Source organism: Taudactylus pleione, unplaced genomic scaffold (assembly GCF_031769625.1).
Source record: "Taudactylus pleione unplaced genomic scaffold, aTauple2 ptg000377l, whole genome shotgun sequence".
Taxonomy (NCBI): domain Eukaryota; kingdom Metazoa; phylum Chordata; class Amphibia; order Anura; family Myobatrachidae; genus Taudactylus; species Taudactylus pleione.
In genome coordinates, this window is record NW_028284778.1 from 1,210,922 (window position 1) to 1,232,838 (window position 21,917).

At 45.2% G+C, this 21,917-nt stretch overlaps 1 protein-coding gene across 4 annotated transcripts; it reads right to left on the reverse strand.

The window, feature by feature from the left end:
* Positions 1–5,209: 5,209 nt before the first annotated feature.
* Positions 5,210–20,288, reverse strand: LOC148507991 (uncharacterized). 4 transcript variants are annotated; one of them, XM_088445107.1, is made up of 6 exons: positions 20,212–20,288; positions 18,105–18,251; positions 14,372–14,460; positions 9,810–9,968; positions 9,588–9,639; positions 5,210–8,715 (listed from the first exon to the last, which is right to left on the reverse strand). In XM_088445107.1, the coding sequence occupies exons 3-6, from the start codon at positions 14,447–14,449 to the stop codon at positions 7,190–7,192; spliced, it is 1,815 nt and encodes a 604-aa protein (XP_088301233.1). In that variant the 5' UTR covers positions 14,450–14,460; positions 18,105–18,251; positions 20,212–20,288; the 3' UTR covers positions 5,210–7,189. The 4 variants fall into 4 exon arrangements, with proteins under 4 accessions (XP_088301233.1, XP_088301234.1, XP_088301237.1 ...); XM_088445108.1 differs by lacking the exon at positions 20,212–20,288 and adding an exon at positions 20,123–20,190; XM_088445111.1 differs by lacking the exon at positions 20,212–20,288 and adding an exon at positions 20,064–20,086.
* Between the last annotated feature and the right edge of the window lie 1,629 nt (positions 20,289–21,917).

Genomic DNA, 21,917 nt, shown 5'->3' on the forward strand with positions numbered 1-21,917 from the left:
GATACTATGGAAAACAAATAAAAACACATGGAAATGTATATATTTCATAAAAAAAACAACCTTTTGTCTCCAGCCCCAAAGCATTGATGTTGTAGGGTCGTGCCATCAATGTATCAAAGACAATTGTTAAGTGCCACCGATGGTAACATCAATGTTACAGGTTCGATGTCCCATCCTTACCCATCTCCACGGAACCTTTTCCCATTGTGATGTCATCATACCTTCTCTTATAACCAAACACACCCTCTCCTCTCACTTTTACCTCTCTACCCTTCCCTGTCTCCTGGGGTTTTTCTCCAATGTGATTCTGTCACTACCGTCCCCTCTGGGATCCTGTCATCTGTACCTTCCCCTCTCCTTTCTCCTCTATTCCTTGGAACCTCTACCCTGTGTCCGTGTCGCCTCCCCTGGGATCCTGTCCGAATACTGGGCTTGATACAGATCAGCACGCAAATGTCATCACAGCTGCGATCTCTCACGGATCGCAATTGCAAAAAATGCTAATGACTCACTTTACGTCCAATGCTTAGAGGCGCCCACTGACAGCCTTTCACATCGGCCACTAACGCACAAAACCGGAAACATGGTACGTAGATCGGGAGGCCATCAGCCTTCTGAGTTAAGTCTAAGCTGTTGCAGACACAGCGGGTCTCCAGACACACAGAGGGCTCTCCTGTTGCGAGCAAGTGCTTAAATGCTACCAATAAGCCTGCGATTCTCTAGCCACCCCCCACCCACTACCTCTCCCTACCACCCCCCAAAACGCCAACTACCTGTCACTCACTTTGCAGGTGAATCCTCTGTGTGCGCCTAATTGCATGTGTAACAATCGCTCAACCTACCTAAACAATGGCATTTGCATGCGGATCTGAATCAGGCCCTCCCTCCTCTCACACCTTACCTGCGATCCTGTCCCCTACAGATTCACATTTCCTCTGTCCCCAGGACCCTCTCCCTTGTGCCCTCCCCCCTCTCTGTCCCCAAGATCCTCTCCCTTGTGCCCTTCCTCTCTTCTCTGTACCCAGGACCCTCTCCCTTCTATCCTTCCCCTTTACTCTTCCCCAGGACCCTCTCCCTTGTGGCCTTCCCCTCCTCTCTATCCCCAGGACCCTCTCCCCTGTGCAGGCCCCACCTCTTTGTCCCCAGGATTCTCTCCCTTGTGCCCTTCCGTTCCTCACTGTCCCCAGGACCCTCTCTCTTGTGCCCTTGCCCTCCTCTCTGTCCCCAGAACCCTCTCCTTTGTGCCCTTCCCCCTCCTCTCTGTCCCCAGGACCCTCTCCCTTGTGTCCTTCCTCTCTTCTCTGTCCCCAGGACCCTCTCCCTTGTGCCCTTCCCCTCTTCTCTGTCTCCTGGACCCTCTCCGTTGTGTCCTTCCCCTCCTCTCTGTTGTTTCAATCTGTGATTGAGAGCTTTCAGCTATAGTGGGCAGATAGTGGTTCATCGTTTGATCGTTCAGCGTGAACGATGTGTAAACGATTTGCAAACGATTTTTAAACGATAACGATATCGTTCAATCGCCTGCTAAAATCGTCTAGTGGATGCCCCTCATAACACCCCGTGATTATAATCACGATTCTTGGTATATTCCTGAGTTGTATCCCTGGCTATGAAAAGTACCTGCGAGTTTGGCCAATGGTGTATTTATTTTTATTTGTATTTTCACCCGAGTTTTGCAGAGTTTCCTGATTTCTCACCTGAGTTTGGCTTTAGTCAATTTGCGAGTTGTAAAAAAATTGCATAACACAATTCTTAGTAAATGTACCCCCTACTTTCCTTCTTCAAGGGGCCCTTGTTTTGTTATAGGCACAGGTTCAAAGATAGAGATTTAGGGCTATATTTACTAAAGTGCAGGTTTTTAGAAGTGGAGATGTTGTCCATGGCAACCAATCAGATTCCAGCTTTTATCTTCTAAAAGATGCTAGATAAATGGCCAAAGCATTACCGCTAGTCAACCCAGGCCGGGATCCCTGGGGAGTTGGGGACCCCCCCAATAAAGGGGCCCCCCTCTTCAGTGCACCCCAGGCCTAGACTGATAGCCCGGGGCTATCCCCGGCACCCTAGGGCAGTGGGTGCCGGGTTGATAGTGTTAGTGTTGTGTGTTAAATTAAGGGTTAAATAGCATGCGGGGCATTACGGGCCCGCTGGCACTTCTAGTTCCACAACTAAAGAAATACGTAAATAAACAAACACACACCGTGAATGTAAAATTTTAATAAAACATACATGCACACTCACACTCACACATACTCACCTAGTATCCGAAGTAATCCTGAAGCTGCATACACACAACACGATTCAGTTAATGAACGATTTTAGTAAACAATTTTCTACCTTGAAAAAATTAACTAAAATCGTTTACTAAAGTTGTTCATTTACTATGTTCATTTAAATGTAATGAACGATTTTTATGAACTACAAACGATTTTTGCATATTAACTTAATGAAAATCGTTGAGTTGACAAGTCTGACTGAACTACAAACTACAAACGTGAACGCGCATGAACTTCTATGGTGAGAATTCCCCATTGAAGTCTATGCAGGGAGCAGCTACATCGTAACCGCAAGTTTAATTGAGGTTAATCTTGTGGTTACATCACTGATACAATGTCGCGACATTGTATCAGTGATGTAACCGCAAGATTAACCTGAGTTAACCTTGCGGCTACGATGTAGCGGTTCCCACCATAGACTTCAATGGGGATTTCTCACCATTGAAGTCTATAGGACACACAGGCTGGCCGCATTCAGCTAATCAGGGAGCTGCTCCGACAGAGATGCTCCCTGATTGGCTGGCGGCCTCTTCAATGAAGGGGCACACGTGTGCCCCGGTCATTTACGCGGAGCAAAGGTATGTGTACACACATACCTTTGCTTGGTCCGGCATGGATTGGGTTTTTTTCGGTTTGTTGTTTTAACCCCTGGATTGCCTACTTGGACAAGTGGACGCGATCTACGCATTGGAGAGGTGAGTATGGATTATTTTTTTTCAGGTACACCCCTATGGATTACTTCGGATACTAGGTGAGTATGTGTGAGTGTAAATGTATGTTTTATTAAAATTTTACATTCATGGTGTGTGTTTATTTACGTATTTCTTTAGTTGTGGAACTACAAGTGCCAGCGGGCCCATAATGCCCTGCATGCTGGTATTTGTAGTTCTCTAAATACCAGCATGCGGGGGAGGCTTGCTGGTACTTGTGGTTCTACAACTAAAGACAATATGGAAACTTTAATTTTACACTTTACACTATCAACCCGGCACCCACTGCCCTAGGGTGGCGGGGATAGCCCCGGGCTATCAGTCTAGGCCTGGGGTGCCCTGGAGAGGGATCCCCGGCCTGGACTGACTAGCGGTCAGGGATAATGCTTTGGCCGGGGAAACCGGTGAAATGTTTTCCCTGGCTGTGGCATTATCCCCCGCTAGAAAGAGTTCGATGCTGGTTTTGGAAATTTCAGGGGATCCCTACTCATTTTGTCCCCTGATTTTCCAGAACCAGCTCAACAAAGCCCTGTGCTGGTTCTTAATATACAGGGGCCCCCTACGCATTTTGGCCCCTGAACCAGAACAGGCTTTATAAAGCCCGGGGCTGGTTATGCTTTTGGGGAGGGTTGCACTTTTTTTTTTTTAAACACACACAGAAGCCATCACGGATCTCACTGATCTGTGATGGCTTCTCTAAAACTCGCTCCTTTTAATGCTACTCGCATTAAAAGGTGTCAGTTTACATAGGCCTAAACTCGCAAATGCAGTAGCCTCGAGCTGAAACGTTCGCAGGCTATTGAATTTGCGAGTTTCAGTACAAACTCGCACTTTTTAAAAGTGCGAAAAAGTGCGAGTTTGTACTGTTACTAAAACTGACACCCTATTACATTTGGCCCGATATGTCTGTGAACTACGTCGTTCACAGACATATCGCTGGTACCCACTGGCCAACAGGCACCCGATACATTAGCCGATCAATTGATCGGCCAATATATCTGCCAGTGTGTACCCAGCATTAGGGTTTATAGAACTGTCTGCTTGCTCAAAAGTACTCTCCATGTTCTACAACCGTTAAGCTAGGTGCGCACTATACAGTTATTAGCCCCATTTGACAATAATCGGGTTATCGGTCCTAATTTATTGTATAGTGTGTGTGAGATTGTTTCGGCGATGGAACAGTATAAAAACGTCCTTGGCACAAACACTCTCCTTCGATTATCCGATTGGTCAGACTTGCCTGATTCTACAGGGGTATCAAACTTCTGTCCCTCCAGCTGCAGTGGAACTACACATCCCAGCATGCACTGCCACAGTTTTGCTATTAGGGCATGCTAAAACTGTGGCAGGGCATGCTGGGATATGTAATTCCACAGCAGCTGGAGGGCCGCAAGTTTGACACCCCTGTGCCAGAAGTTATCGGGCAAAATGTCCCGATATTGTGCAATCTCAATAATTTGACCATATTTATTTATGATATTTCCAGATTGCCTCATCATCGTGGGCGTACATATGCAAATTCACTGTGAAATTAACAAGGTATTTCATTAAAATTTTAGTGTGTAGCACAGATATCGGGGCCCTTGAATTTGCCGAAAAATTGTCCCAATTTCGCTTTGATCAAATAATTGCATAATGTGTCGCTAGATTTACTCTATACCTTACACACTGATGAGATATAGTAAGCATAATAAAATTGTCTGCACGTTGGAGTGATACCTCTCAGGGGTAAATTTAGTAAGATGGGAGTTCTATTAAGAAGTCATGTTGCCCATAGCAACCAATCAGATTCTACTTCTCATTTATCTAGCACCTTCTAGAACAGTGTTGGCTAACCTTGACACTCCAGCTGTTATGGAACTACATAACCCAGCATGCACTGCTACAGTTTTGCTATTAGGGCATGCTAAAACTGTGGCAGGGCATGCTGGGATATATAGTTCCACAACAGCTGGAGTGTCAAGGTTAGCCAACACTGTTCTAGAAGATAATACCTGGAATCTGATTGGTTGCTATGGGCAACATCACTTCTTAATAGAACTCCCATTTTAGTAAATTTACCCCTCAGTGTCTTGCTGCAAATCCTTCAGTTCTGGATGCACATCTATACCCAGAATTCTGAGGATATAGCTTAGTCCTTTTCAGTTTGGCTATGTAGGATAATGCTGATTCTTATCAACCAGTTATGAGAATACGCTCTATATTAAGAAGCCTCTTAGGGCCCCATTTATAAACGAAGAATACCAGCGGCAATTTTCTTTTAGTATCACTGTGATACAAACAAAAATGCCACTAGTATTTATTAATACTTCGGAAAGTCCTGGTCCTCGGCGAGGTCCTCCGCTGCGCTGCTGGTAGCCTAACGCTGCCAGCAACGGGGCTCTAGTGTTATGCACATGTGCATAACACGGGGACCTGGCTGTGCCTGGAAGGTTTCGCTGAAGCCGGAAAGGCAACGCCGGGTCTCCATTGCCGGCAATGGGGCCTTATCTTAGATTACCGCTGTTTATTAAATGCAGAAAGGTGGCATAACCCCTTTAGCGAGCGCTAAAGGGGTTATGATTCGTTAGTAAATGGAGTCTTTAATGCGTTACTTATAGTGAAGGTCTCACATACACCACCCGTCAAAGGTTTTAGGACACCTCTATTATTTCCAGTTTTTATTGAAATTTACACAGTTTAATGTCTCAATGTACTCGGACATTAAAGCATAGAACAAATAGACAACTGGAGATAAAACAAAAACAATCATAGAATCTTTTTGTTTAAAAAAAAGTTATCAAAATTTTTGACTCGTCAAAGTAGACGCCTTTCACAGATACAACCGGGGAACACACAGGTGACATCTTTCTATAATGGAAATCATATATTGCTCGGGACAACACTACTGCTTAAGTTCTCACAAATGTGCTGCACCTGTAGATTGCTTTTCTATAACCCTTCTGTAACGTTCATCCCAAACCAGCTCGATAGGGTGTAAGTCTGGAGACTGTTATGGACATTTCATGATATGAAGTCTACCGTCTTGTTGTTTATCCCAAAAATATTTGTGACATAGCCTGGAGGTCTGTTTTTGGGTCATTATCTTGCAGGCATCATCTTGAGGCCTTGACCAACTAGGCATAGACCAGAGGGTATTGTATGGTGCTTCAAAATGTCATGGTAGCCCCTTTTTATCTCAGGGTGCCAGTCACTCTGTGCAAGTCGCCAACTGGGGATCCAGCAAAAGAGTCTCAGATCATCACGCTTCCTCCGCCATGGTTGTCAGAAGGTGTCACAGGGGTTTACTTATTAAGCAGCAGGGTATTTTGCTGTTAAAAGCATCGTCCTTTTACACTGTGGGCTTACACTTTCACAAGCCGGCGTAAATAAACCCCACACACTGAGGAAACAACCTTTCGCCTTCTAAACGGCAGTATAAAAACCCTGCGTGATGAACCAAGGATTTAAAATTTTGATTTATCGGTCCCATAAGACCTTCTTTCAGCCCTCAGTAGCCCACCCGCAGTGCCTCATGGCCCAGGCATTTTTTTTTATCATTGCTGTAGAACAGCTGTAAGTACTTAGCCCATTACTTGTTCCATGAAAAAAACCATTGTTTTAATAACACTGAAATGTATATTATTTAGTTTTTGATAATTGAAACTTTTTTCTTTTTTTAAACTGCTGTTTACCGCTTACCTTTGTACCATTCAAGGCTATTTAAAGGACTTGAATTTATTAATTTCAATAAAAAATGTTGACCTGTAAAGGTGTATCAAGTGTGTTTCCTCTTGTCACCTACTGCTACATCCCGCAATGTCTGAACACTTTTGAAGACAGAATCTAGAATTCTAATAATAATAATAATAATAATATGCCAACCAGATTGTTACAAACTATTATGCTAAGAGTTTGATTTTGGGCTCAAATCTTAAATAAAATGTCTACCTGTCTGTCTATGGTATCATACCAGTCTATCAGTAGCACTAGCCACCAACAGCTCCCCCTTTGTTTTGAATGCTAGAACTACAACTTAAACATTCCTGTTGGGGTTGGATCATGTGGCACAGGATGTAGCTTGAATTAATCACAATGAGAGACAACGTGTACCCATTCCTGCGGTTACAATCATATTTTAGAACATTGAAATTATTCTATGCACCTGATCTTCTGTACAGTTCTGGCAATAACAAGATAGCAAGCTTGAAGGAAAAAACTCCCCCCCCGCTACGCTAATAAAACGCCGTCATTTTTCCCCATCACGTGAAGTCTCAAATGTAAATTCAGACTGTCTTTTTTCTCGAAACACTTTCCGCACTCCGAACAAGAAAACCTCTTATTTTCTCGCGCGTGGGTCAGCTGATGCCGAATGCGGTTCGAACTCGTGGTGAAACGTTTTCCGCACTGGGAACATGGGAATAATTTCTCTCCGGTGTGGATTATTTGGTGGGTTACCAGCTGGCCGTACTGGGTGAAGCATTTTCCGCATTCCAAGCAGGAATAGGGCTTCTCACCCGTGTGAATGCGCTGATGAATTTTGAGCTGCGATTTCCGGGTAAAACCTTTCCCACAATAAGTGCAGGAATAAGGTTTCTCTCCTGTGTGCGTCCGTAGATGGATGACGAGATTGGAGCTGCTGGTGAAGAATTTGTCGCATTGGGAACATGCAAACGGCTTCTCCCCTCTGTGAATTTTTTGATGTACGACAAGTTGCGTTCTCCGAGTAAAACATTTCCCGCACTCGGCACAGGAAAATGGCTTCTCTCCTGTGTGAGTTCTCTGGTGTGCTCTGAGCTGTGCTTTCCGTTTAAAACATTTTCCACATTCTGAACAGTTTTCCTTGTATTCATCGTCAATTTTCTGCTGCATATTAAGATTCATGAGATGTGTTTGATGATCGACTGAGTCCGATACGTTATTCAGATTATTTGCATAGTCAGTGGATGGTAAGTAGGAGCTTATGTTTGTCACCAATGTATTATCAGGACCTATAATGTGCCTCTCAATGTGAGGCGGTGAGATTTGCGTCTGCGCCTCTTCTGTGTGTGAATACAGGTTTCCCTCTTTACATAAGGATTGATTTTTAATGCGACTAGACGAATGTTGTGTATGGTCAGTCGGTGTATAAAAGTTAGGGTTTATGTAGATTCCTTCTTTGCACAAGCCTGATTTCTCCATAATATGGGAAGATGTATACTCTGCCTCTAAATGACTTGTAGATGTATAAATTGATCTATCAATTACATTTTGCTCTACTAATTCATCTTTACTATAAATAGATGTATCCTGTGTATGATATGTGGGCGTATAATTGTCAATGTTTGTGAGCGTTCCTCCATCACATGAAACAGATTCTTCCTTAATATGAGTAGATGTATACTGTGTATGATATGTGGGTGTATAATTGTCAATGTCGGGGAGATTTCCTCTATCACATGAAACAGATTCCTCCTTAATATGAGTTGATGTATATTGTGTACGATTTGTGGGTGTATAAAAATCAGCGTTCGCGAGATGTCCTCCATCACATGAGACAGACTCTTCTTTAATAGGAGTAGCAGTAGAATGTGCTCTTCCTTGATGACAAGAGTCTATTGTAGCAGATTTTACACAATTGGTGGTCCCAATGCTGTGTGGTGTTGAAAATGCAGATTCAGTACTGCGATTAATGCGATTTTCATCTTTAGTTATATAATCTTGCGATGACACAGGGGTTTGAAACCCTCCATCTGTGCTTCTGGCCTCCGATATATCTGTTGGAAAGAAATTAGGATTCATTTTCAATCATCATTATTGTAACTGACTTAAAATAGGCCGAGGTTGTCTAGTTGAGGACATTTTAAAGCAGTCTAACATGTTTTTATCAACAATAATTAGGAAATTCTAGACATGTTGTGTGTTTTTAAGGTATGTGAGCAGGCTTCTGGTGTCACATGCCTTCAGTGAGAACAGAAGCTGTGTAGTGTCAGAAAGTATCTCCAACGCGTTTCATCCTATTGGACCGTTTCCTTGAAAACGTGGGACGAAACGCGTTGAAGATACTTTCTGGCACCCCTCAGCCTCTGTTCTCATTGAAGGCATGTGACACCCATCTCCGGAAGACACCCGACACCTGCTCTCATACTGGGGCAGGACATCTTCATCGGGAACATGAGGTGGCCTAGAATCTTAAACTTTGGCAGTACACCAGTACTACACCCGAGGTACAGTACATTCACCTCCAGCAACCATGTAACACCCGCCTTTAAACAGGAGTATGTGATCATGAAGAAGGGTCGGGATGACCAAGCACTGAGCACCAGTGGCATGGGAGAACAACAGGGACAGCCTAGGGTAAGACACCCAAATCCCTGTTATTAAGACCTTACTATTGCTCAGTTTGCAACACCAATTTTTCAACAAAGGAATTATTGACATTTACTTATGCATGTTTGTTTTTGCATGTTATATATCTGTCCTTTGCATTACACATTATACTTTGAACATGATCTGCATTTGCACTACTCAGAAGACTCATATTTTTATAAACACACCGAGACACTCCCATTTTCATTCATTCAACAATACCTTTATAGACAAGAAAGGTTACTTAAAGGTTCTACAACACAAATTTTAAACATCTTACTCAACAGTCTGGTAGGCTGGTGATTCTCTACCATCTTGTTCTTCTGAGGGTCCTTGGGTGGTTCCGCACAATTTAGTTTTTCGACAGATAAAGAAAGAACAATATCATCATGTTGTGGAGAAACACGGCAAACAACACAAACACAGTTATTATCTAAACACAATGTTTAGCCCAAGCAGAATATCTAATGATATAATGTCCCATATTCCGAGCAGTCCTTACCTCTCCATTCAATGGGTGGATGATCTTGGCGAGTTCTACCATCGTCTGGTCACCGTTTTTCTCCATGATGACGTTTTGGTCTCGTGTAGGACTCCCTGGCGCGTGCGCTTTGCCGGTGCGTGCGATTAGCTCACCCGACTGCTTCACAACTTTACATTCCTAAGGATTGAGGCATACACTGATGACTGCCGTTGTGCAAATAAAGAAATATCCTTAATACGCAATAGTGACTTCTAACTAACCCAACAATGAACAACTTATTCACAGGGATTATAAGAGTGTTATTGCACTAAGTTGTGCCACTGTACTGAACGGCAAGAAGTTATGTGATTGCTGAAACTCTGTTTATCCTGGGAATCACAGAACCAAGGAGGATCTTTTCCCACACGGAGACTGAGCCTACCACCATAAAACATCTTCTTGTGTAAGCCATGAGCGGCCTCTGGCCATTTCCCTGTCTCCACAGCGGAGGCAGAAGAGGTTTTCACTATCCTGGTATCTTAAAGGATCACTTGTAATGGAATTCAGGAAGGAGGAACAACTTTTTGTCCTTCCTGCAGGATCTCAACAAGGACACGCTTCATCCAAAGCTACCCTTGAAAGAGGGATCAGGTATGTCCTTGTCTAGGCTTACAGGAGGAATAGATGTGACATGTCCAGTAAAGGTGCATTCCAGTAAAGGCGCATTCTGCCAGAGCGGTGGCATCCTGATGTCTATGTAGGGCGCAGACGTATGATGCAAAGCAGCTGGGTGGTCACCTCTTCGTACCTATACCAGACATAATCTTCTGGATGAGATATCTTCTGCAAATGCTCAGTTTGGAAGAAACACAGTTCAATGAAAAAATATCTTTTACTGCAATCACCAATTTTCATATATTGCTGGGATACGTTACCATTCATTATGGCTTTCCTTTTTGGACCCTACTCACTTGACTAACAGGTAACCCATTGGTGATGGCTGCCATGGTGTATTTCAAAGTCAATAAATTAATATTAATAATGTGACTATTTCTCTTAAAAAGGTGGAGGGTGTCTGTCAGTTATGTTATTTGCTTTTGCAGCATACTATGTTTTCTTTCTTTTACTTGTTGCTGTTGTGAACTGGAAATAATTGTAATAGACCCTAAAGTAATCAATTTGGGTCCAGGATAGTTGTCACCACCGAGCACCCAATTCATTGTCCTACTCATCATGGGCATCTTGGAAAGATTCCAGTTACAAGGCCGGGCATAATAGTTTGTGTATTGGATGCTGCTCTGTGCTTCTAGCCTCTCCCGCATGTAACCGGCCTTATGGTCACCAGCACAGAGCCTGGTTGTCCTAATCAGATAGGACTTCATGCTGTGGGAATCCTGTGGGAAGCTGTCACATTGGCCTTGTCAGTTCTGCTAGTGCAAAGGCCACCCACACTAGGAGTGCGAGGCCATATTGTAACCATATTTTCATTACATAGGGATTCTTGGAAGTTGGAACCTCCATGAACAGGTTAGTAAGAAGAGCTCCTCTGCTTATCTGTGCTGGAGATAGTTGTGTTTAGGTTGTCAGGGAATCACTTTTTGGGATTTGTGTTTTGTTATCCTCTCACACCTGTAATTTTATAACGCAACCAGCCCAGCACTGACCAGCCTTGGGATCAGTTTCCACATTTAGAGGGGTGATTTCATGTTCCAGTGTCCAGTCCTGGTAGGGGACTTCAGAGACAGCTTATAGTAATACAAGAGAGGTAGAGGCTACACTTTATAGTGTCCATAATGATGTTGGAATCTTGGTTTCAGCTTTATAAGTAAACTACTAATATCTAAAATGTGTCTCCATAATAAGAGCAATAATAGTGATGTCACTGTGACACTCCCAGACTTCCTCACCTCCCCAGTCAGGTCCCTGTGTTAGTAATAGAGATAATAGTGATGTCACTGTGACACTCCCAGACTCCCTCACCTCCCCAGTCAGGTCCCTGTGTTAGTAATAGAGATAATAGTGATGTCACTGTGACACTCCCAGACTCCCTCACCTCCCCAGTCAGGTCCCTGTGTTAGTAATAGAGATAAGAGTGATGTCACTGTGACACTCCCAGACTTCCTCACCTCTCCAATTATGACTCAGATGATATTCAAGTTAAGATTACCGGTATATATCTTGTCAAACATCATGTCTCTGTCCATTACCATTATCAATGATACTGGTGGTCTGAAGAATGTCCAGCTTCAACCATTCGCCGATCTCTCAAAAAACACTACTACCACAAGTAAATGCTTATTGCAAAGATAATGGCAATAAAGCACTTATAATGCATACAGAACGCTGAGGTATATTATAAAAGCAGGAAAAATACAAAGCAACGGAGGTCTGCAGACCCAACAAATCAGTTATATTATGGGCTGGAGCAGGGAGCTGCAATCGTTGTTTGTACTGCACTTGATCATCACTGGTTACATAAAATAATATATTTTTTTTACAAAATCACCAATTTTGGTATTGGTGCATCACACTGGGGTGGAGGGGAGGGAAATCATGTAATGTAACGTAAGAATTACTTTATTAAGATTCTCATTTTATTACAGTAGGACCTTCGCCAGCGAAAGGGCATGGGCAGGCCTAAATTGCCTAGGCCTTATCAACAAGTAACTCAGGAGCCAACCAATGGACATTGGCTGGTTTAATTGCAGGCAGTTCAATAACTCTGAGGCTCCCCATTTTTTGTCGGGTCTAGTTGGGTTAACTGGATCTAAAAGAAGAGCCGTGGTGGCAATGAACTGGCCAAACAGTAAGCCATGTCTCTCTTCACTTGAGTTGCCCAGCACTTTGAGCTTCCGTTTAGCCATAAAGCCACAGCCTTCCCAGATTTAGGGCTCCAGTCAGGTCCCTCTGTTAGTAATAGAGATAATAGTGAGGTCACTGTGACACTCCCAGACTCCCTCACCTCCCCAGTCAGGTCCCTGTGATAGTAATAGAGATAATAGTGATGTCACTGTGACACTCCCAGACTCCCTCACCTCCCCATTCAGGTCCCTGTCTTAGTAATAGAGATAAGAGTGATGTCACTGTGACACCCTCAGACTCCCTCACCTCCCCAGTCAGGTCCCTCTGTTAGTAATAGAGATAATAGTGATGTCACTGTGACACTCCCAGACTCCCTCACCTCCCCAGTCAGGTCCCTGTGATAGTAATAGAGATAATAGTGATGTCACTGTGACACTCCCAGACTCCCTCACCTCCCCAGTCAGGTCCCTGTGTTAGTAATAGAGATAAGAGTGATGTCACTGTGACACTCCCAGACTTCCTCACCTCTCCAATTATGACTCAGATGATATTCAAGTTAAGATTACCGGTATATATCTTGTCAAACATCATGTCTCTGTCCATTACCATTATCAATGATACTGGTGGTCTGAAGAATGTCCAGCTTCAACCATTCGCCGATCTCTCAAAAAACACTACTACCACAAGTAAATGCTTATTGCAAAGATAATGGCAATAAAGCACTTATAATGCATACAGAACGCTGAGGTATATTATAAAAGCAGGAAAAATACAAAGCAACGGAGGTCTGCAGACCCAACAAATCAGTTATATTATGGGCTGGAGCAGGGAGCTGCAATCGTTGTTTGTACTGCACTTGATCATCACTGGTTACATAAAATAATATATTTTTTTTACAAAATCACCAATTTTGGTATTGGTGTATCACACTGGGGTGGAGGGGAGGGAAATCATGTAATGTAACGTAAGAATTACTTTATTAAGATTCTCATTTTATTACAGTAGGACCTTCGCCAGCGAAAGGGCATGGGCAGGCCTAAATTGCCTAGGCCTTATCAACAAGTAACTCAGGAGCCAACCAATGGACATTGGCTGGTTTAATTGCAGGCAGTTCAATAACTCTGAGGCTCCCCATTTTTTGTCGGGTCTAGTTGGGTTAACTGGATCTAAAAGAAGAGCCGTGGTGGCAATGAACTGGCCAAACAGTAAGCCATGTCTCTCTTCACTTGAGTTGCCCAGCACTTTGAGCTTCCGTTTAGCCATAAAGCCACAGCCTTCCCAGATTTAGGGCTCCAGTCAGGTCCCTCTGTTAGTAATAGAGATAATAGTGAGGTCACTGTGACACTCCCAGACTCCCTCACCTCCCCAGTCAGGTCCCTGTGATAGTAATAGAGATAATAGTGATGTCACTGTGACACTCCCAGACTCCCTCACCTCCCCATTCAGGTCCCTGTCTTAGTAATAGAGATAAGAGTGATGTCACTGTGACACCCTCAGACTCCCTCACCTCCCCAGTCAGGTCCCTCTGTTAGTAATAGAGATAATAGTGATGTCACTGTGACACTCCCAGACTCCCTCACCTCCCCAGTCAGGTCCCTGTGATAGTAATAGAGATAATAGTGATGTCACTGTGACACCCTCGTACTCCCTCACCTCCCCAGTCAGGTCCCTCTGTTAGTAATAGAGATAGGAGTGATGTCACTGTGACACTCCCAGACTCCCTCACCTCCCCAGTCAGGTCCCTGTCTTAGTAATAGAGATAAGAGTGATGTCACTGTGACACTCCCAGACTCCCTCACCTCCCCAGTCAGGAGGCAGATGATCTCCAGGGTGAGATTTAATATCCTGTCAGACATCTCATTCCTGTTCTTGTCCATCCTCAGATGACCTGCATAGACAATATAACAATACTGTGAAATATACATTGAAACATTACATACAGTAATTTAGAACTAAACTAAATTAATCACAGCCAGCTAGCCTCTCCATATATATTCTCCTCTGAATCCAGCTGATAGGACTGGCTGCATCAACTGTCTAACCAGCTGCTACGAGCACATACCCACAGATGCAGGAGTTTGAAGCTGCTGCAAAGGGAGAGTAACATGCAGATTAGAGGGTGGGAATAACCAGGTAAGGACTATGCTGGGGAGAGGGTGCAGAATATAGAGCAGGGTCACTCCCAATAAGGGCCTCCTCTCTCATCAGGGATAATAACTGGCTTGGTCATAGCGCTTAGTTCTATTTTATTTGGCTCTGCAAGTGTCTATAACAGCAGTCAGATCTTGCATGGAGAGGAATTAGCTTATTTCACTTAAACAAAATACACTCAGAGAGGGGAACGCCTGTCATCACATAAATTCCCCTGAGCTCAATACCTACGGTACAGTCCCATTCCCTGGCCCCTTCCTGCAAAGACAGAGGTTGTAAAATGAAGGTTTAATGGACATGGGGGAGGTCCGTCTGATAGTACTGGAAGGTCGGGAATACATGAATGTTCTGTGTGCACCCATCTATGATAGATGAAGATCTTAAGACCAGGGCGGTGGAGTTGGAGTAAGCAGAATTTTACAGACTAAAGAATCAAAATAAAAACTTAACATCTACATAATAATTCTCCAAAGCATTTCCTGAGACTGACACATGCACAGAGACATAGGGAGGGCGGAGCAACTGGGGCTTGTGCCCCGGGCGCATGCTGGGGTGGAGGGCGCCGCCTGGCAGGGCTGTATGATCTAGATAGTGGACGTTAGACTCCGCCGGACTGACAGTCAGTGGGTGTGTGGTTATATGCAGTGTGAGCAGTATTCTAGAAGGAGAGCGAGGGTGTGGGTGAAGTTAGAGCTTAGGGCGCCAATAGTGTCAGGGAGTAGAAGAGAAGCTGGCTGTTGCTGGTCCCCATAAACGCTTCCGTGGTGGTGCTGAATGCCGATACCAGAGATACAGGCTGACCTGAGTGGTGCAGATGGGGGAGGAGTGAGGCACTGAACGATGCACCACAGGGGTGCGGACACTGAAGAGGCTGCTGTTACACTATTACAGGTAAGCACAGCAAAGTTAAGGGAAATGTGACCAGAGAACACAGAGTGGGCGAAAAAAAAGAAATGATGGTGCAGAAAGTGAAAACTGGCAGAAAGGGGGTACAGATAGAGGCAAAGAGAAGCAGAAGGGTGTAGAGATAGAGGCACCATGGGGTACAAATTAAGGCACAGAGAGGCAGTAGGAGGTAAATATAGAAGCACAAGTGGTACAGATAGAGACATAGGGGGGCACAGATAGGGACAGACAGAAGGGGGTACAGATAGAGGCATAGAGAGACAGAAGGGGGCACCTATAGGGACAGACAGAAGGGGACACAGATAGAGGCATAGAGAGACAGAAGGGGGCACATATAGGGACAGACAGAAGGGGGTACAGAGAGGCAGTCGGATACTGATAGCAGTACAGAGTGGCAGTGGTGAGTACATCTGGAGGTAATAGGGAGTACAGATAGAGGCACAGATAGACAGAAGGAGGCACAGAGAGGCACAGATAGACAGAAGGGGGTACAAATAGAGGCACAGATAGACAGAAGGGGGTACAGAGAGGCACAGATAGACAGAAGGGGGTACAAATACAGGCACAGATAGACAGAAGGGGGTACAAACAGAGGCACAGATAGACAGAAGGGGGTACAAATAGAGGCAAAGATAGACAGAAGGGGGTAGAGATAGAGGCACAGATAGACAGAAGGGGGTACAGATAGAGGCACAGATAGACAGAAGGGGTACAGATAGAGGCACAGATAGACAGAAGGGGGTACAGAGAGAGGCACAGATAGACAGAAGGGGGTACAGAGAGAGGCACAGATAGACAGAAGGGGGTACAGAGAGAGGCACAGATAGACAGAAGGGGGTACAGAGAGAGGCACAGATAGACAGAAGGGGGTACAGAGAGAGGCACAGATAGACAGAAGGGGGTACAGAGAGGCACAGATAGACAGAAGGGGGTACAGAGAGGCACAGATAGACAGAAAGGGGTACAGATAGAAGGAAATATCTAATAGGTTGGTTTAGGTAACGCAATAAATTACTTCAAAGTTGTAGACAGGTCACTTCATCTATTATTTTTTTTATATATAAAAATGGCATAGAGGCATGTGGGACTTGAGGTGGGTCGTACATCTGCCAGATATACTGACAGGCTGACACCATTACGGTTAATATCAATAGAAGTACAGAGGCCGGGCTATACTGACAGTGCAGGGGCAGATCAAAGGTGGAGGGGCCCCAAATGTATAACTTGCCCAGGGCTCCAAGAAATGGTAATCTAGCTCTGCTTCTCAGACTGTCCAAGCGGTTATGACCACACACACACACACACACACATTGATGTCAGTGTGTGTCACCCAAATGTCGCACAACACAAGCCACCGTGATCTCAGAACCATGGCTCCAGCCGCACAACTATTGAGTGACACCCACTTATAATAGTCAGTGTTTGTGAGACAGACTAGGGGGCTGAGTGTTCTCTGTGTGACGTGCTGGAGACGGGGCTTGCGGGTGCCGCTTATCTCAGCAGACAGGTGCACCCTGGGACAGGGCAGCTGTAAACGTTGGTCAGTGTGCCCTCTCCCCCCGGGTGGAAACTAGTGAGTAAAGGTGGGACATGTGCCCTGGGCAGAGAAGGGTGGGGTAAAGAAAGTTACAAAGAGAAGAGGAGCGAGATAAAGGTGGCACAGAGAGGACAGGGGCGAGGTCAGGGTGCATTTATTATCCAGCAAGACATGGTTTCTGTTTCCAGGTCCACTTTATCAATATTCAGTACAGGGGGGGTGCTGTAGCGTAGACATGCTCTGGGCGCCATGGCTCCATGCTACGCCTCGTGGAGTGTATCCCACCTTCCCTGCCAACAGTTCCCAAACAGCTGGGGGCAGAGTGAAGGGACGAGTCGCAGTAAGTGACAAAGGGCCTTATTCAGAGATGTGCGTTCATCCGATGATAAACGTACATCTCCAATGGTTGGGGGTCTGCATCTGCACAGGACCCATTCTGCACATGCAAAGAACGGGTCCTGCGATCGCGCTCGCAGACTCTCTCCCCCCCCCCCAAGCTGCAGCGTTGAGGGGGTGGAGCAGGGCCGTGCCTGGTCACCGTTCCCAGTGTAGCTCCCGATTTCCGGGAGGGAGGCCAGGGCCTGTGTCGACGGACACAGATTCCAGTCCTCTTAAGTGACCAGGCTCTGACCAGGCTGCGGGAAGCTTCAGCAACCATCGGTCGCCATGGTGATCCCGGCCTGTGACGTCGGTCACAGTGCTGGGATCACGCAGATGCAGTAAGGTCGGTGTCTTGACACCTCCTTCTGAATTTGCATCCGAGATGGACGTAATTGCACAGCCGCTTGAATCAGTCCCGTACTTCCACCACACCCCTGAATTAGCTTGGCCAGTCCACTCACACACATTTGAAGACCGTTTCTCTTGAAGTTAATGTGACTTCTTTGCAATGTTTACAAACAAAGGGGAAGTGGGTGCTGAAATGGTTAAGCACATACCGAAAACTCAGATTACAGGAAGTCACAATGGAGCCTGGCTGATGGTGAGCAGCTTGTGTGTGGTGTAATGATGGGTCTCTTCTCAGCAGACTTCAGGTAGCCCAATTCTTGTGGACAGTCCAGGTCTTATCGTTATCACCTGAGTGCCTGTAAGGACGCGCATAAAGTAGGTTTAGAAGATTTAAGAGATATATCACACTTGTGCCCAATAGAAGATCAGCCCCTAGATCAGGGATTGTCAGCTTGATAGACTTCAAGGCCCTCCTACCCTTTATAGTGCCGCACGTCAAGGAATGATAAAATAGCTCCAAAACAATCTCCAAAATACCTCCACATGCACACCACCCCCACATGCACTCAGACCCCACAAAATACCCACCGCCCCCACATGCACTCAGACCCCACAAAATGCTCACCGCCCCCACATGCACTCAGACCCCACAAAATGCTCACCGCCCCCACATGCACTCAGACCCCACAAAATGCTCACCGCCCCCACATGCACTCAGACCCCACAAAATGCTCACCGCCCCCACATGCACTCAGACCCCACAAAATGCTCACCGCCCCCACATGCACTCAGACCCCACATGCACTCAGACCCCACAAAATGCTCACCGCCCCCACATGCACTCAGACCCCACAAAATGCTCACCGCCCCCACATGCACTCAGACCCCACAAAATGCTCACCGCCCCCACATGCACTCAGACCCCACAAAATGCTCACCGCCCCCACATGCACTCAGACCCCACAAAATGCTCACCGCCCCCACATGCACTCAGACCCCACAAAATGCTCACCGCCCCCACATGCACTCAGACCCCACAAAATGCTCACCGCCCCCACATGCACTCAGACCCCACAAAATGCTCACCGCCCCCACATGCACTCAGACCCCACAAAATGCTCACCACCCCCACATGCACTCAGACCCCACAAAATGCTCACCGCCCCCACATGCACTCAGGCCTCACATAGACAGTATGTCAAACCTCCCTGCCATTCAGCTCCCACATGCTGATGCCTTTTTTCCCCCTACAGTTCCATCCCCCCCTTATTATTTATTAACAGTTTCTTATATAGCGCAACAAATTCCATTGCGCTTTACAATTTGAATTAACGTTATACTGGGTTGTAAAAGACATACATACATAAAAGACATACATAAGGGTAAGAGAGCCCTGCTCGCAAGCGTGCCATCTATAGGATTATTGTGCTACGTGATCACTTGCTAAACCAGGAACACCCAACCAAATAAGCCGCCAACCTTATAAATCTAATTTAAATGTAAAGACGCTACATTGTTCATCATCTTTCCCCACTAAACCATTCTTCTACGCTTTTTTCCTAAGCAAGCCCTTGCTGTGTGCGTCTGTGACAGGCTGTTGCATGGGGAGAATCGCTCTCTGAGGTTATAGCGTGCAGCAAGGGAGGAATAAATCAGGGAATGGGTAGGCATGGTTGAAACACATTATTAACACACGTGAGGTATAAAGTTATGGTAGTGTATAAATCCCCTTCAATAGATGTACCTGGAAGTGATGTGAGGGAGGAAGTATAGATCCCCTTCAATAGGGTTATGTTTCCCACCATCCATGATGGATGAGCTATGACCTAACGTGGATGCATGCCAATTATGCCGCACTGGGAGTGTGATGGAAACTACCTGGACTTTCCCATACATTTTCCAGGGTCTCTCCCTGCGTCCATTAGTTATGTATGAGGAAAATGGCTTTGTATAGTTAGCAAAATAAATATAGAGGGGAAAAATAGAGGTAGTTACATAATGATAAAGAGAGGCTACAGCCCATTACCTGCAATCATGTGTGTACCCCATGGAAATAACATGGCTTATTGTACTCATTACCTCCCCACCCTGTATAACACAGGTGAGTGCGCTCTGACCACAAAGGCTGACAATCTATCATGGCAATAAAATCTGTGCGGCCATCATACCTCATCAGAGCATAATGTCACCTGATCACCTAAGTAGTATATATAATATAATATATAACCTGTATAAATGTGATCTAAGTTAAGCACACGCCATAGCAGCTGGTATATTTCCAGTTATATTCCTGTGAGTAAATAACTAAGCACTGACCTGTTCCTTACACTTGGCTTCCTGTAGAGGAAAACAACGGGACCTTCTTACAGGCTGAACATATTTTTTTAATTAACCCTTCCGGGTTGTGCGTTCCACCAGGCTTCCTGATTGTGCAATATGCGTTCCACCAAACTTCCGGGTTCTGCGGCCCACAGCACTTCCGCGTTCCAGCTGCGTTTCACCAGCTCTACCCGGAAGTGCAATTGTGGCCTGGATGGGTGTCCTGCTATTGTGTGTTGTCGGGAGTTAGTCTTACAAGCAGGGCTGCAAGTGATGCATTGCTCATACTGTGCATGTCTAGCAGTGTTTGCACCCAGACCTCTACTCCCGGGCTCATTGCTCCTTTCCTGGGTTGTATGTGTAATATATGTATGAATGGAGTCCCCTACTAATCTCTCATCACATGGGGTGATTTATACCTTAGTGCCCCATACTGTGCGTCAGGTACTGTAGGTGTGCTGGTGTCAGCAGGAATAACATCTGTGCTGGTATTTAAAACATACTTGCCAACTCTCCCTTATTGTCAGGGAGACTCCCTGAGATTGTAGCAATCGCCCTGTTTCCCTGAAGAGGCTAGCAATCTCCCTAAGTATTATTAGTATGATCATTTATTTATATGGCGCCAAAAGTAACGCAGTGCCTTACAAAGTACATAAACAAATTAGTAACCAGCGACTTACAATACAATACAAAACAAGACACGGACATGGATAATAACCATTAATATATTAGCTCCAGTTTTAATGTATGTATGTACAAGCGCTCTAAGAGCAATTAATCTTGTGGTGGGGGCAGCTGTGGGTATATGAGGTAACCATCCTCAATTCTCATGTGGATCTTTGATTTTGATAACGATACCTCAGCGCTCGACCTGTATATAATTAGTATGAATAAATTGATAAGGGTCTGTATGTTTCTTTAAAAACGTTTATTTGTCAATTTATGTTAACACCATCAAGGTTGATATATGCTGTTAACAGGTACCTACAATGTTAGCTAAAGTTCTATTTGCAGGTAAGTATAGTTTGGTATAAAATCTCAACTAAAGATAAAAGATATAGGTGAATAAACCAATTGTTATCAGGTATTGATTCAATTCATATATCAGATAAAGTCAAAATAGCTGATTGTTGCAGAACATAAAGATTGATAGTTAAGTGCTATGAAATCTCCAGCTAGCACTAAACGAATCTAGGACGTCCACATATAACATCACGGTACGTATACATCACAGACTGACATTGGGATGGGTGAATGTGTGGGAATATGTGATTTAGACAAATACAATGGTGCTATGTGTGGGTATACTGGGGGTAGTGGGAGAGGGGGGAAGGGTATAAGATGTCCCGATGGTATCCAATATGCTTAGTCCAAGAAATGTCCTGCATAGGGAACCCGGGATGGTTGCTGCTGAAACAGTGGTAAACTGCTTGATGGAATGTTATTATAGCCGTTGGGGTCCGGCTGCTGAATGCCCCGTGGGTGACTTACCCTTCCTGGGCTGAAGAGACTCCAGTCTCTCTCTTGGCGTCACGGAACGAGACGGTCACCGCTGGAGTTCAGCCGCTGAAGTCTGTGAATGGAACTTCCCTTTTTCGGCTTGCTGAGACACTGGTCTCTCTCGATGCGGCGTGTTCCTCCAGATGGTTAATGCCGTGGGACCTGCTTCGTCGGCCGTGTGATCCGGGATCCCGCTGGGATAC